This window comes from Equus quagga, chromosome 8, assembly GCF_021613505.1.
Source record: "Equus quagga isolate Etosha38 chromosome 8, UCLA_HA_Equagga_1.0, whole genome shotgun sequence".
Classification (NCBI taxonomy): Eukaryota; Metazoa; Chordata; class Mammalia; order Perissodactyla; family Equidae; genus Equus; species Equus quagga.
This window is the reverse complement of record NC_060274.1, coordinates 43662495-43677534: the sequence shown is the minus strand read 5'-3', so window position 1 is coordinate 43677534 and position 15040 is coordinate 43662495. Positions and strand designations below refer to the sequence as shown.

At 46.6% G+C, this 15040-nt stretch overlaps 1 protein-coding gene across 1 annotated transcript in view; it reads left to right on the top strand.

The window, feature by feature from the left end:
- The window catches only part of PKD1L1 (polycystin 1 like 1, transient receptor potential channel interacting), a 109001-nt gene that overhangs the window by 29903 nt on the left and 64058 nt on the right, over positions 1 to 15040 (top strand). The window contains exons 11-17 of the mRNA XM_046668923.1: positions 555 to 715; positions 3391 to 3450; positions 5511 to 5687; positions 6791 to 6868; positions 9070 to 9212; positions 9878 to 9998; positions 12825 to 12936. Of these exons, the coding sequence (XP_046524879.1) occupies positions 555 to 715; positions 3391 to 3450; positions 5511 to 5687; positions 6791 to 6868; positions 9070 to 9212; positions 9878 to 9998; positions 12825 to 12936 (852 nt within the window). The remainder of the gene's footprint in view (positions 1 to 554; positions 716 to 3390; positions 3451 to 5510; positions 5688 to 6790; positions 6869 to 9069; positions 9213 to 9877; positions 9999 to 12824; positions 12937 to 15040) is intronic.

Below are 15040 nucleotides of genomic sequence, written 5' to 3'. Positions count from 1 at the left end.
GGTGTGGGGCACCGCATGACCAAGGGCCCATGAAGGGAGGAGGCAGGGCCTTGTGGCAAGGTGGTATCTTTCCCTCTGAGCTCCCAAGGCCCAGTGGGAATGACAAATGTGTATGGCCGTGGGGGTGTCCAGGTGAGGCTGGGTTTGTGGCCGGGTCCCGCCTCACTCGGGGTGGTAAAAGCAAGCCGGAGGTGAGGTGAGGAGACAACGCAGGCTGCCTTGTGTGGAGAGCTTGGCCAGAGCCAGGCCTGGAGCTACCTGGTCCTGGCTCTCCCCTGAGCTCTGTGTGACCTGGAGAAAGTGGCCAAGCCTCTCTGAGCTCAGTGCATAGCCTCCTAGGACCTGGCCAGTGTCGCGTGAGGTATGGCTGGGTCAAGTTTGGCGCAGGCGTGGCTACATGTGGATGCTCGGTCGTGTTGGCTGTGATACTGCTATTGCATTCATGAAATACAGGCTCAATGGGTAGCGATTTGAACATGCCAGACATGAATGAACGCGGCCAAAGAAACTTCAGTTAATTTCCTAAAATCTCAAACCTGATTTGCATGTTCCAGATTTGTCCACATTTCCTGGGTCAACTTTAGAGACATCTTTGTTAACTGGAATGAAGAACTTTCTCTTCAAGCTGAGTGTGAAGGGTGTGGTGCGATATCCACTCTCTCTTACTCCTGGGAGCTCTTTTTAGTCAACGCAACAGAAAAGCACAATGTAGAAGGTAAAGATGATTGTTGGCTTTATTTTGTTATCTGAGGAAAAACTCAGAGTTACTTTGAGATTGCTAAAACTTTGCAAAATCTGATTCATTTGAAGCAGTGTTGTGGTCTTGCTCACCACTTCATTGCATCCGCACTTCCTCTTCTTTTACACTCGTGTGGATGCTGTGACAGCACAGAAGAGAAGTGTTCAAATGCTGCTTCTCAGCCTTGTAGCCGGAAGGAGACTGGACTCCATACTCATGGAGGCAGTCGTGGCTATTTGAAATGACTCATGACATGCTCACCCCTCCAGGGCCTCTGTCCTTCCAGCCCTCACTTGTCCCCTGGGGCGGCCACACTGGGATTGAGCAGAGGAGTGGCAGGAAAGCCTGGGGCCGCTCCTCACTCCAGCACCGCTAACTGAGACTTCAAGCACTTCTCCAAGACCCAATTTTCTTGGGTGAAAAATGTGGATCATAACTCTAAACAGGGCGGTGGCAAGGTTGAATAAAATCGTGTGTGAAGACACCCGGGCCCTGGTGCCGGATGTGGACCTCTAGGTGCGTCAGCTCCTGGGTTAGAACCAGGAGTGAAGTGAGTTCTCACTGGTGGTATTTGTGAACGGCAAACAGAGGAGCTTTTATTTCTGAGCTGGACACGGCTGGCTCCTACAACCGAAGCTTGTGCCAAGCCCTCAGAGACCCACATTTATTTATTTTTTATCCGTTCAATGGGGCCGTACAAAGCGCCCGTATGTAGAGCTCTGAGCAGAGCTGACCTCAGCGGCTGAAGGGACCTGAAGACATAGAGGCGATTGTGCCCTTCTTTGCAGGGGGGCCTTCCCACATTCTTTAGGTAAATTGAATTTCTGAATCAGAGCCTGTGCTGAATGTGCTAGAAGAGCTTGCAGTGGAAACGCAGCCAGTGGTTAAACTTTGCAGCAAAGCAAAGGATTGTCCCTAGACTGGTGTATCTCAACCTTTATTGCCAAAGAATCTTGCTCTCTCATGGGAAAGTGAATGCTTACTTTATTGAGACATTGCTTTTTACATCCTCGGAAATTTTTTTCTTTGTTATTGATCCTTTACCGATAACTTTTAGAATTGTTATACTAGACACTGACAGGTGATAAAAGATTAGGAGAGACTCCATGTGCCCAGACTGCTTCTAGAACATGCACGAATAACCCATGCCGGGGCACACGGATGGGGCAGGCCCCTCTCAGTTCACACAGGGACTGAGGGAGAGCAGGTCCCAGGCGCAATGGTCGTGCGAGCCGGCGTCCTGCTCCATATGTCTGCTTCCTACTGTTGTTCTGCACGCCACCAGGTGAAAACAGCTGCTCCATGGCATTTGTGTCAGATTTGTTTAAAACAAGCCTTCTGATATAATCTACAGAGCTTTTTAAGCCAAGTGGGTTTTTTGTCTCCATTTTTAACACTGTTAAATGTTTTTTTAAGTTCCCTTTTGTCGAACAGTGGGGCTCCTTGGATCCTCAACATTTGGAGCCATTTCGAAGGTGTCAGGGTCTGATCTGCTGTCCCCGGAGCCACGCAGGGCAGCTCCCTATGTAACAACCACCCCATCCTCATGGAAGCCATGGCCCAAGACCCCGAGCCGGCCTGCCCTTTCAGCCTTGAGGAGAACTTCCACGGAGTCCCTGGTCAGCGTGTATCGGGGCTCCACTGCTGGTAGCCCTGCAGCCCCACGGGGGACTCCTCAGCATGAGGGGTCCCCGAGGCCCAGCCCCTCTGGGAGAAGTTCGCCCCCACAGAGCCCAGCCCCTCACCTCCCTGGTAAGTGCCTGTCCCTGGTGGTCTAGGTGAACTTGTGTGTGATGCTCGTGGAGTCTGTTTCCTCCTCTCTAACCTGGAAAACACGTAGAGTCTGGGCTGCAGTAGGTGATCCATCCACGTCAGCTTGCTCACCTTTCACTTCTCCCCTAGTGATCGACTGGTTCACTTTACCATTGGTTTTCAGGTTGGAAAGAAACTATCTTTGTGCCTAAAAAATTAAGAGAAAAGTTCACTGTCAGTGAGAAAGGTTCTGGCCCAGCATCTACCATCCCCCTTATTGTCCCTTCTCAGTGACGCCATTTGATTTGGCTACTCACAGTCAGGGGATGGTGCCTTCTTTGCCCTGTGCACTTGGCCGCCACACCCCAGGGCTCCCAGCCTCAGATTAGCTAGTGGGGGACCTCTGTGAAATCCTCAGACTTCGGAAGAGAAGGATTAGCTGGTGGGGGGACCTCTGTGAAATCTTCAGACCTCGAGAGAGAAGGGCTGAGGGGACAGAAAATTGACATTTGCAGCAGGATGCTCTTATGTCTATTTCTCTCCCTCTGAGAGAAAAGAGTACCAAGCGTTCTCTGAAAGAACAGTGGAAGCACGCTTGAAGAGAGCATCTGGGCCTTCTTCCCTACACCTACTAGCCAGGTTATCTTTAGGAAGCCACACACCTACTGGGAATGCCAGCTCCTCTTGGGGACCCTGGGGACAATGACACCTGTCTCCCCCAGCTGTCATGATGATGTGGTGAAATACTACCTTTTAGGGACTTTGTAATTCACAAAACAGTATGCAGATTCCAGAAACAGACCAGGGGCAATGTTAGTGATCCATCAGGAGAGTCAGTATTAATTTCAGGGGAGTGTGTGGTTTTAAATGAAACGTTATGATTTTGTCCTTTCATGTAGATTTTGAAGCCTATTACAGTGATATCCAAGAAGCAATGCCATCCAAAGGGAGACAGCCGGGTGACTGTAAGTCTATGACTGGTGCCTCTTTCTGGAGCCCCCTGTGTCCATGTCCCTTCACTCTAGTCCCTCCACGCCCTCTTTTGAAATCTAGGTTTACCACACCACTCCCTTACCAAGACCACAGAGAGCCCCAGAGTCAAAGGGAAAAGTTCAAGCTCCTCTGCACAGCACGATCTGACCCAAACCTTTATTTCTAACTCACATACTTCTGTACTTCGGGTCCCCTGTGCTTCTGGTACCCTACCCAAGACTAGCCCCAGGCCCAGGTAGACACTGTCTCTCTCCTATCCCTTGGTCCATGGTGGGTCATCTACCAGAAACGCCTCCCTCAGTGTCCTTCCCAGGTAGTCATCTTGGAGAGCTTCCTCCTTTCTGCTAGGCTTCCATTTCCCTCTTTCTGGGAAGTCCCCCTCCTTCTTGTCTTGTGACACTCCCCGCCAGCAGTGCAGTGTATTATTCCCACCTGTTTAAAGCAGGTGGCATGTTGTACTCATTGACTTTCTATGTCTGTCTCTCCCACTCTGAGATCGCCAAGGAAAGCTTCCATGGCAAGTTTATACTTGCGTCCCCAGACCTGTCACAGAGCCTGGCATATTAGCATGCAATGAGCGTGTTATTGAGTGAATAGACGGATGGTCAGTGAATGATTTATTATCAAATGAATAGATGGACGATCAGTGAACAATTTGTTTATCTGATGAATAATGAATGGTCAGTGAATGATTTATTTGTATCTGGAATGAATAGATGGATGATCTATGAACAGTTTATCTATTGAATGAGTAGATGGATAAGCAGTGAATAATTTGTTTATCTAATGAATAGATGATCAATGAATGATTTATTTATCTAATGAATAATGAATGATCAGTGAATGACTGATTTATCTATGGAAGGAATACATGGATGATCAGTGAATGATTGTTTGTGAAATGAATAGATGATTGAGCAGTGAGCAATTTCTTTACCTAATTTACTCAGTGTGTTCTTACACAGTCCTCAACTGCCTCCAGAGCCATGGTCTCTGCAGCCTCTGTGCCCCTTCCTGTTTGCCATACACATCTGTTTTGGGGGCTCGCTTTTACATTCCCAGCAGGTGCTTAGTAAATAATACTAAATGAAGAAAAAACATTGCATTCATAAAATTACTCCTCCTGACAGTTGAGCATCCATTCTAATCCCCCAACATTGATGCCCTTTGTCATTATATCTCGTTTCAATGACCTTTACTTGAAGTCTCAAATCAGCCTTCCCTAAGCAAAGTCCAGCCTCATCTCTTGCCTCGCCCGTGCAGGAATCTTTCATTGTCTCTGCTTCTATCTTGCTGCCTGTAGTCATCTGCCTGCACAGCCAGAGCACTTTTAGGACCACAAACCAGAACGTCCCTCCTGGCCAATCCCTCCTGTGGCCTTCTGCCACACTCGGGGCGGCAGCCAGGGCCTTGGCAATTTCTTCTGTCTCATTTCTGCCCTCTTCCCCTTACTCACTCCCTCCACCCATATTGCAGATCATTCCCACTGTAGTTCCTTCAAAGAGCTTATTCAAGTCTGTGTTCTGAGCCCCTCCCAGAGGGGGTTCCTCCTTGACCACCATCTCTAAAACAGCCCCTTCCCGATCCTTTCTCTCTCTCTCTCATCCCACATGTCCTGCTTTATCCTCACGGCGCTATCATTACCTGGCTTTGTAGTACTTTTGTGAGTATTTTCTTGGTTCTTTTTCTGACTTGCTCACCATAGAATTCCAGGGACTCTGTTCCTCTGGTTTACTGCTGCATCTCCAGTCCCTAGACTGGTACCTGGGCTTAGTAGACCAGAATAAATATTTGTTGAATAAATGAAGGGAGGAAGGAAGGAATATGTAGTTATACCACTAATCATATGATGAGGAAGTTCTTCTCTTGAATATATTCAGTTGCTAAAGACAATTTTAGATATGCAGTATCCAGCAATAATGGAAATAGTTCTCGATACCGACTTTGAACATGAAAAGAGTGAAATGAAAAGAGGATCATTACAACTTTTTTCTTCACCATCCATTGGTTTGGTTTATCTTCTTAGGGACCAACATCAACCTCCCAGGATCAGGACCAAATGTGAATGCTGATGAGAGCCACGGTGATGGGGACAACCTGCTGGGCCCGTTCCTCCCCACCGTTAGTGCCAGGCCTGTGCTCATGGTGGACTGGCCCAAGTCCCTGGTTCGCCGAGCTGTCTTCCACAGCTACACCTCATCTGGTATGAACGCCCTCTTTGTGTCTTAGAATTTACAGCTGGTTCATAAGGGCTTGGATTCCAGCCTCTCAATTTCTTCTGCAACTTTTCCTTTTACTAGAGAAGTGTTTGGGGTCATGGTACCTTCTCAGCTTGTGTTTGTACCTCTCTGGACCACAGAGCTCTTTTATCAAAGGTAGAATTGGTGCCTGCCAGGAGCCTCCTGTTTGCAGACTGAGAGGAAGAGCCTGCTAAACTGACATGAGTGGAGGGCCCAGAGTACTGGTGCCCAGACACCTTTGTGCACATATTCTGTTAGGGCATTTCATGATGGGGACGAGTGCTCCCACAGTTGAGCACAATGATGCTGTTCCTGCAGAGCAGTTGAATTTTAACCATTTGCCAGTGCAGACTTTTGGTTCTGCTCAATTTATTGCATGGATGCCTTTCATGGTAACACGTACAATGATGTCATCCCTCAGCTGAGGCTCTAGGTATCACACTATTGTGAAATGATTGCCTCCTCACCCTCCCCCTGAAGAATTTCAGGAAACGCGGATTTAAATTGTGATGTTTAAACTGTCCGTGTTCAGCTCATCAGTGTTGCATTGTGGATCTCCTGTTTTCAGGGTAGGCAGTACAGGGTCAGCCTCTCCCTGCTAAGGAAGTCATGCAGTCACCATTGGTCCACTGTCACACCCAGATTTTCACAACCAATATCCTGCAAAGATTTAGAAATTGCTTTGAAATAAGTTAATCATACTTTATGGATAAACTACATTTATAGAATAGTCAAATTAAACACAGAACCTAGTTATAAATATATAAAATAAGCTCTTACCAGCGTTCTCTTTTGCCAGGGAGGTGAGTGTCTTTCCTGAGCCAGGGCACACTGGTCCCTGCTCAGTGTTGCTTCTGTTGGGCAGGGGATGAGCTCTTCCCTCTGTAAAGAGGGCAGATGGTGAACAAACCACGGGCATGTCCAGGTAGCAAGAAGCATGTTTAACTGGTACTATTTCCCCTTCACCTCTGGAGTGAGGGTGAAACCTGTGCCAAGGGTTTTGTCTGACCTCCTGTCCTTCAGAGTCACTGACGGTTGTTTCCATGTGGCCCTTCCTTTCCCATAGGTATCACGGAGCAAACTGTGACCATAAAGCCGTACTCACTGAGCCCTGGGGAGACGTATGTCCTACAAGCCTCTGTGGGTATGTTAAGTTGTCAGCCAGATCTGGTGTGGGGGATGATAAGGCTGTGCTATATTCATATGTTTCTCCTGGGAATTACAGTCACATCTGACAGTCCTGGGCTCTTGTTCCAGAGTGTCCTGACGCTCCCCTCCTTCCTCACTGTCACTTCACTGCTCATTGTTACTTCCTGATGTTAGAGGTTGGGGGAAGGAGATCCGGGTGTGCCCCTGTAAGTTTACTCTTCCTTAAGGGATCACGTGGATGTTCAGATCACGGTAAAGGTTGAGACGGCTGTCTTTTTTTTTTAATTACACATGTGTTTTATTTGTCCTAGACAATTGCGTGAGTTCACTCCTTCCCTGCAAACTAGTCGATAACTTCTACATATATTTAAAACCCAGCCAGGTGTTGTTCCTGTCATTCTACAGAGTCAGTGTTGCTGAAATTCACCACTGCTCTATGTTCTTTCTGGCGTTTCCATGACTCAATCTGACATCTTCTTTTTGGGTAGTTTCTAGACATCTTGCCCCATTTCTAGAGGCTTCCAATTCCATATGACAAGCACAAAGCATTCAACAGATTTCATCTACAGATGAGTTTGGTTCAGTGTCCACGTTTTTGCACTAATTGAAACCCTTCATGCATTTCCAGTTTTGCATTCCACACTGACTCTGGTTTCTCTCAAGGAAGAAACCCAAGGTTAACTTTTGATTGAAAGCATGGCAGTGGAGCTCAATAAGGCCCCCGAGGTTTGATCCTCACTGTTTTTGTTGACATCTTTATGAACATCCTCCTGCCTCCCATGGTGCATTTAGAAACTAAACCCTAGGTCCTATGTTTGCCACAAGAGGGACCACATTTCCTTTTGTTTCCACAAATGCCTTTTGCCAAAGCAAGACCTCGCTCTCTTTTGCCTCTGAAATTTGTCCAAGTAACATGTGTAAACGCCTTTCTCTCGGATCCGTCATATTTGACGCTGGGGGAGGAGACTGAGAGCCCCTCTGCTGCCACCAGACCATCCCAGTGCAGCCCTGGCGCCAGCCCTTGTCTCCTTGTGCCCACCCTCACTGGCAGCGCTCTCCTCCTGTCACCCTCCTGCTCACCCCAGGCCCTCCATGGCTCCAGGTCTTGCCCGTGGTTGTTTCAATGGGAATGTCCATTCTTTCCCCACATCCCTGTCCTAATCCAGTACGACTCACATGCTAAGACTGCTCAGTGGGTCTCCTGCTGTGAGGATGTCTCTGGTCAGCTCAGAAGTAGTCACTCCTTCCTTTTTGAGCTTACACTCTTACAGGATCTGTCTTCCATGATTGAGGTGCCTATTGAATAAGATAATATATGAACAGTATCTAGCCCAGTGCCTGGTGTGGAGCAGAGGCTCAGCAAATGATTCCTCCTCCTCCTCATCATAACATCATCAGAATTTTAAACAATTTCAACATATAAATCTTACTCCTATAATTTATCTCAAGAAAAAGACATCAAAAGTAAAAACCAAAAACTTTATATATGAGACTAGTCATTATAAAGTGATTAATAATAGCAGAAATTAGAAAATAAAATGTTTAATTGTTGGGGAATGAGGGTTATGCATACTAAAGTATATTTATAATAGCTATTTACGACAGTGATTTTGAACACTACTTGACAACATGGAAAATATTTACAATATTAAGGCAGTTAATAAAAACAAAATATTAAATTGTATTAGTACTATAAATTCAACTAAGTTATACTTACATGTGTTTATGGAAGAAGCTTTAGGAGAACGCATGGAGTGGGGAGGGTTTGATTTGCTGGAGTGCTGTGTTCTTTAGTGTCTTCGGCTCTAGACTGATTTCTGTCGGTTTGGCTGGTGTCTCACTCCCAGGTGGGAAATTGGTGTGTCTCATCCACTCCATCTCCCCCTACCTGGGCTTGTGGCTGCCCTGTGTAGTGAGCGCCCAGTGAATATGTGTATATTAGCGGATGCTTCATGGCAGGGGTCCTCACCTCCAGTGTACATCAGAGTCCCCTGGAAGATGTGTTAACATAGATCACTGGGTGCCACCCCCTGGTTTCCAACCCAGCAGGTCTGGGGTGAGGCCCAGGGGATGCTGATGCTGCTAGTCTGCGGCCCACACCTTGACAACCTTATGAGGTTTGTGCTATAAAAATGGGATCCGATGCTGCTGTAAATGTCCATCATGGCTTTAATCCCCGTTTCATTTTTTCTGTAGCTTCGAAGCACAGTTTTCTAGGGAAAGCTCAGCTGTACTTGACCACCAACCAAGCTCCTCGAGACGTGGCCTGTCAGGTGCAGCCCCATCGTGGCCTCGAGGCACACACCATCTTTAGCGTCTTCTGCATGTCAGGGAGACCGGTAAGGTTGGCAGCCCTGCATCTGTCTTAAAAGACTGGAGGCAGCTGCAGCCCTGCAAAACCTCAGAGGCTGTGGCCAGTCTCTGGATGAAATGCTGTGGGATGCAGAGCTCAACCCTGGGGTCAGGCAGGAGTGCAACGACCTGGCTCTCCATCCTCTTGGTGTAGACACCTGATCTGTTCCTGCCCCAGGTCCTGCCCAGGCTGCTCCTTCTCTCAGAAACCCACATGCATCCTCATTCAAATCCCAGTTCAGATGCCCTGCTCTATCACCAAGACATTTGGCAGAGCGCCCCCCTCCTGTGTCCTGTCTGTTGTGCTCCCAATGGAAATCGGAGGTGTAGCCACATCCCTTTCACCTGGAGGAGGCCCAGAGGGTCTGTGCTTCCATGATTGTTGGGGGTCCCTGGCCCGGAGAGCACACAACCCTGAGTGACAGACACAGCTGTTGTTTGGAATCCTTGGGGCTTTGTGGAAAGGGGGGCCCTGGAGGTGGGAGGTCACCCCACGTGGGTGTGTATTTGGGGACTCTTAGCTGTTATCTGCCCTGTGCCTGTCTAAACAACGTCCTCAGGTGGAGTGACAGATGCAGGTATGCGTTTATTGGGGCTGTAATTCAGTTTGTTGATCTCTGCTCTTTTTTGCTCTCTATGGAACGGATCGTAGGACTTTCGTTATGAATTTAGTTACCAGATAGGAAATGCCGCCAAACGCACTTTGTACCACGGGAGAGACAGTCAGTATTATTTTGCACTGCCCGCTGGTGAGCCCTTGGACGATTATAAAGGTAAGTCCTGGTGGATTTGTGTCACTGACTACGCTTACTTACAGTCCTAAACCTTTTCCCCTGGTTCCAAAAACTAAAAATTGTTAAAACTATGTCTCCAGAAAAGAAAATTCTTATTTATTCATCTTAATAAGTTTAATGCTTTTTAGTTTAGGTTGATTACCTACTTTTTAGCAGAAAGAACATTAGTAATATTATAAATAAAATTAAGTTTTTATGTCTTAAATTATAACTGAAATATAATGTGAATGATAAATGCCAAAGAATGTCTTGTATATATGAATTAAATATTTGAGACCAAGCTGTCCCTCATTTACTCATGAAATTTGTCGTGTCTGGTGCATCTTGCGTTAGTCATAGACTAAGCCAAATCGAGGTGCTCCCACCAAGAGGAAGCTGCGGCGGAGGGTGGGGAGTGTTGGGTTAGCATGTGCTACTCTCAGAGCAAAGTGAAGTCCTTAGTGTTGACAGCTTTCTCCTCTGACCGCCATCCCTACTGCCCCTTCCAGTCCTAAACCAGCCCCAGAAACTGCCTCAACTGAGCACATTCGAGGCACAGCCATTTAGGAAAGCATCTGGGTCTGTAGAACCCAGCCCAGAATCTCTGGAAGTGAGAGGTGTTTTCTTTTTAAACTTCTAGATGATTCCAATGTGGAGGCAAGATTGAGAGTCACTGATCTAGAAATTTCTTTGACTTGAGCTAGTGAGATTATTTCAGCCTGAAGTCTGAACTAGTTCATCCACCTGATTTATTTAAATCTCACGTCTCCCTTAAGCCCAGCTAAGATGTTTCCTTTTTCCTGAAACCTTGCCTGACCCCCAGTTAGAAACACTTGTACCTTCTTCCGGGTGCAGATCAGTGAAATTGAGCAGAGACGTTTTGAGGAGGACACTTCGTAACTGTTTAGGGCGGGCACGTCCACTTGGTGTCACAGCGAGCACAGGACATGTTGGTTGATGGTTAGAGGTGGTTTTCACAGGCCTGTCTCATAAGCTCTTCAAGATTGAAATTGCACTCACCCTCTGTCTTCTGGAAATTTCCCTCAAAGTGGGTGCTCACCCCAGGCTCCCCCACTTCTTGGTGTTGGACATGCAGCTCTGTCCTGAGAGCTGGGTCAGAAAGGACTCACCCTTAGAGGGGAGGAAGCCAAAACCACGAGGGTATCCTTCTCGAGGCAGCCGCTTCTATTCAGACCAGGGAGGGCCCTTGCCAAACTTCAGCCTGCAGGGGCGTGTGTGACCCCTGTCCACAGGATCTGCAGACCACAGGGCTGGGTGGACATCCAAATAGAAGGACCTTAGGGCAGGGCTTCAGCTCTGTATTAGAAGAAAGGATTTCTTAGAATAAACTTGTAGAACCAAATTTCAGGCCACAGTCACACAGCAGTGTCAGGGTGAGTGACGTCACTCAGATCGTTCCAAATGAGTCCACAATGAGTTGTAATTGTCAAGATCAAAATGGTCAACTTCTATGAATATCTGAATTCAAGATTTATAAGAGGGTAAATATAAGCAAAATAAATATATTTTAATGGATACTTAATCACATCTTGTCCCATCTCTTTCATGAAGTTTACATGGACAGCTCCAACCTGAGGTGTCAGATTTGAGTCTTGCCTGAACTCTTCTCCTTCTCTTACATTCTCAATCTCAATTCAGAGGACCCACTGTTACCTGCAGTGGAATCACTGGAGTACTTTGTAAAGTTGCAGCTTTTTTTGCAGTTAAAATTGGAGCCCACACAACATCTACTAATTCAGAATCCTGGGGAGACGGTGGAGCCCAGAATTTGCCTGTATTGGCAATTGGGACGTGAGTGTTCATGGACCACATCTTGGGAAGAACCGACCTACAAAATTACGTCCCAAATCCTTGGCCTTGTGCTTCAAGTTGAGCATGCTTTACAGAGACACAGGATGCATCTGTGTTTTGCTTTTCCCAGGTGGTTCACACAACTGGACCTGTGGCCCTTCACCATTGGCCGCCATCTGCAGGTCTCCTCACCACAAACCAGCGCCCATGTCACAGGAAGGAGTTCTAGAGTCCCCAAAAAGGCCATGTCCTGCCATGCTCCTTCACACAAACTTCCCCTCAGTCAGAATTCTTCTTCAGCTTTTTCTAGACCTGTCATATTTCTGTATATCACTTAGGAGCTGATTAAAATATTACCCCACCCCTTGACCGTCCATCCTGGAGTTGGTGTTTCTCTCTGGGCTTCCCACGGCCCCCACTTTTACCTCTGTTTCAGCAGTCATCACATTTTTGACATGTCTGTAACCCTGAACAGTCAGGGAGATGCTTGAGGCAGGGACCAGTCCTGTTCACCTGTGGCCTCTTCTACTGTTGCAGATGCACGATGCTTGCAGGTCAAATGAATAGTGTGGGACAGCATGTGAATGAATGAATCATTTCCTAACTCCTCCGGTGCACGGTGGTCACTTCTGCTTCTCCGCTCTTGTCAGCACTCCTGTATTCCCTGTCTCTCTGGCACTCATTGCCCTGTGCTGTGCTTTATGTTGGAACGTTGGGCCTCCCCAGAAGGATGGAAGAGCCTCAAGTTCAGTTCCATCTCCTTGCCTTATATTGGTACCCCCTGGAGCACCTATCACCATCCTAGGCACATAGATCAGCCCGACAAAGACTCTGATTATTGAATTGTTGATGGCCACAGTGTCAGCAACTGGAGAGGGAAGCTAGCTTGCAATTTCATCTCCTCCTGAGCCAGCACTGAGCCCATCTTCCATCATTCAGTTGCTGTCGGCATGCACAGAAACATCCCTGTGGCCATTGTCCAGGCTGACCCTCCTCTGTCATGTTCCATTTCAGTCTTGGTGTCCACGGAGATCACAGACGGTGAAGGCTCCCAGGTACAGCCCTGCACTGTGGCAGTGACTGTGCTGCCCCGTTTCCAAGGGAATCACTGCCCCGGCGAGGACGTGTGAGTAACGCTGCACAGACACTCTAGTGCAGGTCCCTGTTCCCTGGGAGATGGCCTTCCCCCAAGTCGGCAACAAGGTGGAGTAAATAGTGGCTCCTGGAAACTCATCTTCTCAGGATGGGCAAAAGAAATAGCCAGAGCTCTGCCGTGACAATCCTAACTCAGATCCGAATGCTGTCTGTGCACGTGCCTCGGAGCCTGGAGAGCACTTTCTTCTGTTTTTTAAATGGTTTTATTGAGACATCATTTACACACCATAGAGTTCACCTATTTAAAGTGTACAGTCCCTTGGATTTTAGTACACTTACAGAGCTGTGCAACCATCATCATGACCGAGGTTTAGAACATTTCTATCTTTCCCCCAACACCTTGTACTCATTAGCAGTCGCCTCCCTTACCCCCAACTCCCAGCCCCAGACAACCGCTAGTCTGCTTTCTATGCACAGATTTATTGACTCTGGACACTGTATGCAAATAGATGACACCTTGTGTGGTCTTCTATGACTGGCTTTGTTTACTTCGTGTAACATTTTTGAGGTTCACCGTGTTGTTACCTGTGTCAGCACTGCATTCCTTTTTATGGCTAGATAATGTTTTATTATGGATATGCCACATTTTGTTTATCCATGCATCAGTTGATGGGAATGTGGCATGTTTTCACTTTTGGCTGTTAGAAATAATGCTGTTATAGGGGCCAGCCTTGTGGTGCAGAGGTTAAGTGAGCATGTTCCACTTTGGCAGCCCAGGGTTCGCCAGTTCGGATCCTGAGTGCGAACATGGCACCGCTTGGCAAGCCATGCTGTGGTAGCCGTCCCACATATAAAGTAGAGGAAGATAGGCACAGATATTAGCTCAGGGCCAGCCTCCCTCAGCAAAAAGAGGAGGATTGGCAGCAGATGTTAGCTCAGGGCTAATCTTCCTGAAAATAAAAATAAAAAGAAATAACACGGTTATGAACATAGGTGTAGACATATGTTTTCCTTTTTCTTGAGTATTTACCTAGGAGTGGAATTGCTGGGTCATGTGGTATTTCCATGTTTAGCATTTTGAGGAACTGTCACATCACTTTGGGAGGTACTACTATCTTGACAATATGAAGTCTTCCAACACTTGAACAAAGTTTTTCCATTTATTTAGACTTTAATTTCTTTCAGCGATGTTTTATAGTTTCCAGTGCATAAGTGCTGAACTTTTTTGTTAAATTTAATCATAAGTATTTTATTCTTTTGAATGCTATTGTAAATGGAATTGTTTCCTTCTTTTTTTTAATTTTTCTTGCTAGCATATAGATATACAGTTGGTTTTTATACATTGATCTTTATCCTACAACCTTGCTGAACTCATTTATTAGTTCTAACAGTTTTTTAGTGCACCCCTTGGGATTTTCTGTGCATAAAATCGTGTCATCTGTGAATAGAGTTTTACTTCTTCCTTTCCAATCTGGATATGTTTTATTTCTTTTTCTTGTTTAATTGCCCTGACTAGAACCTCCAGTTCAGTGATAAATAGACATGGCAAACACGGAAATTCTGGTCTTGTTTCTAGTCTAGATGTGAAAGCATTCAGTGTAATGTTAGCTATAGGTTTTCTGTACATGTCCTTTGTGAGGCTGAAGAAGTTCCCTTGTATTCCTAGTTTTTTGGGTGTTCTTTTTTTTTTATTTTTTTATTTTATTTTTTTTTTAAAGATTTTATTTTTTTCCTTTTTCTCCCCAAAGCCCCCAGGTACATAGTTGTATATTCTTCGTTGTGGGTCCTTCTAGTTGTGGCATGTGGGACGCTGCCTCAGCGTGGTCTGATGAGCAGTGCCATGTCCGCGCCCAGGATTCGAACCAACGAAACACTGGGCCGCCTGCAGCGGAGCGCGCGAACTTAACCACTCGGCCACGGGGCCAGCCCCGTTTTTTGGGTGTTTTTATCATGAAAGGGTGTTGGATTTTGTCATATGATTTTGCTAGATCTATTGAGATGATCAATAGATTTGTCCTTTAGTCTATTAATATGGTATATTACGTTGATTGATTTTCGTTCTTGAATCACTCTTGTGTGATAGACCCCACTGGGCTAGACCCCACTTGGCCATGGTGTGTCATCCGAGTGCAGTG